This window comes from Arvicanthis niloticus, chromosome 8 (genome assembly GCF_011762505.2).
Source record: "Arvicanthis niloticus isolate mArvNil1 chromosome 8, mArvNil1.pat.X, whole genome shotgun sequence".
In the NCBI taxonomy this organism is placed as follows: Eukaryota; Metazoa; Chordata; class Mammalia; order Rodentia; family Muridae; genus Arvicanthis; species Arvicanthis niloticus.
Genome location: NC_047665.1, coordinates 39,217,766 through 39,219,960, shown reverse-complemented (window position 1 = coordinate 39,219,960; position 2,195 = coordinate 39,217,766). Strand labels below are relative to the sequence as shown.

At 37.5% G+C, this 2,195-nt stretch overlaps 1 protein-coding gene across 1 annotated transcript; it reads left to right on the top strand.

Moving 5' to 3' along the window:
* Positions 1-966: 966 nt before the first annotated feature.
* On the top strand, positions 967-1,908 carry LOC117713949 (vomeronasal type-1 receptor 4-like). Its single transcript, XM_034510501.2, has one exon. It carries the CDS (start codon positions 967-969, stop codon positions 1,906-1,908), a length of 942 nt encoding a protein of 313 aa, XP_034366392.1.
* The last annotated feature ends 287 nt before the right edge of the window (positions 1,909-2,195 follow it).

Sequence of the window (2,195 nt, the reverse complement as noted above, 5' to 3'; positions counted from 1 at the left end):
CCCCAATCTACTGTGTAGCATGCAGCCATATTGAGACCTTATAACTCATAAACTACACTCATCAAATGGCAGCATATAACACTTCATTAATTCCCTTCCCCTATCCCCCTCATCAGTAGGAAACCACACAGTATGTGGATAACCTGGTGGTTACATAAATTTTTCACATGAGCAGCTTTTCTGGATACCTTCTGGTGATTCAGATTTAACTATGGGGCTTATCTAGAAAGGTTACACAACTTGACACTAAGGATGACTTTTTAATAGTATCTAGTAAACATTCATACAGAGTGAAATCAAACAATGATCAATATTAAAAACCTAACATATTAAGATACAGAAATTGAAGTTATAAAACTTTGAATTCAAATGTCATTCTAGAAATTGTTGACTGTTCAAGATGCACATAAGAAAGGAATACTGAACAAAGGAGTAGAGATGTTGCAGGTTTTGACTAAAATGTCAGTGTGGTCTGTGTGTGGTGAGGAAGGTAGATTCAGCATGAGTCTCAGGCTTTGCAAATTGGATGAGAAAATATGTTAAAAAAGATTTCAACATATATGCATATGCTGAAATTCAATTCAACAATGCACAGAAGTAACAAGGATAATGCATGTATGTTGACAAACAAACACACACAAACACATGAACACACAAGGAAACAAACATGAAGAAGTCAGTTTTGCTACATTAAAGCTAAAAAATAATCTCCTTTAAATTTTAGCTTTGAATACTAAATTTCCAATATCACCTATAAGACTACACAAAATATTCGAAAGACCACAGGAAAACGGAGAAGTTTCAGGGACCTAAGCTGCAATATCACCTGTGTCCATGAGTGTTTGTAAATTCAAGAAAATATTATTATGCAAAATTTGCTGGTCCTATACGTGTCTAGCATTAAGGAGGTTTTCTTCAAAACGTGTTTGCATTCTATATACAAGCTTTTCTACCTAGGAAGTAGAAATGGTTTTGAAGAATATTGAGGAAATTATTTTCCCCTCCATGACTGTGCTTGGCATTCTGGGGAACATGTCTGTTTCTGTGAATTATATGTTCAATTGGTGGGGAAGCCCTGAGAAGAAACCCATACACCTTATTCTCATCCACTTGGCTTTTACAAACATCATAATCCTTCTTACAAAGGGATTGCCAAATACAATAGTAGCATTTGGTTTGAGAAACTTCCTAGATGACATAGGTTGTAAGATAATTGTTTACTTGGCAAGGGTAGCCCGTGGCCTCTCCATCTGCACCAGCAGTCTCCTCACTGTGGTCCAGGCCATCTTCATCAGTCCCAGAGCATCTGGGTGGAGGAGGCTCAGACCAAAGTCTGCATGGCACATCCTTCCATTCTTCCTATTCATTTGGATACTCAATGCTTTAATAAGTGTGAACCTAATCCATTCCATCACAAGTACAGGTCTTATGAATATATCACAGCTTAAGAATAGTGACAACTATTGCTATTTTATGCCAGAAAGTCAGGAAATAAAATGGATTGTTCTCCCTCTCATGGTCCTGAGAGATGCAGTGTTTCAGGGTGCCATGGGAGGGGCCAGTGGCTACATGGTATTTCTTCTCCACAAGCATCACCAGCATGTCCTCTACCTTCAGAACTCCAAGCATCTCTACAGAACTCCCCCTGAGCTGAGAGCTGCTCAAAGTGTCCTCCATCTGATGCTCTGTTTTGTTTTCTTCTACTGGATAGATTGTGCCTTTTCTCTAATTTTAAGTCTCTCCTCAAGGGACAATAACTTGACACCAAATACTCTAGAATTTCTAACCCTTGGTTATGCAACTTTTAGCCCCCTAGTGCTGATTCACAGGGATGGGCTTCTGGTTGAATGTTGGAATGCTCAGTGGGAGAAATTGAGAAAATGTCTCTCTCATTTATATGTCCAATAGGTGTCAAAGAAATCTCAATTCTTCAATACTGTGACTAAGACAAAATCCCACAAAGCAGTTTATGCATGTGATTATTCTCAGTCACTCTTCCTGGTGACTCACAGCCTTGTACTGAAATAAGGACCTTAGCAAATTACACTAATATAGTCACCTCATTCTCTATTTGCCACTCTTGAAGGATATTTAAAATTTTTTTATGTTTAAATGAAGAATTCACCAATTAATTTCTTAAATTTGATCTGTATAATAAGATAATGATATGATTCAAAGAATCTGATGAATACCTT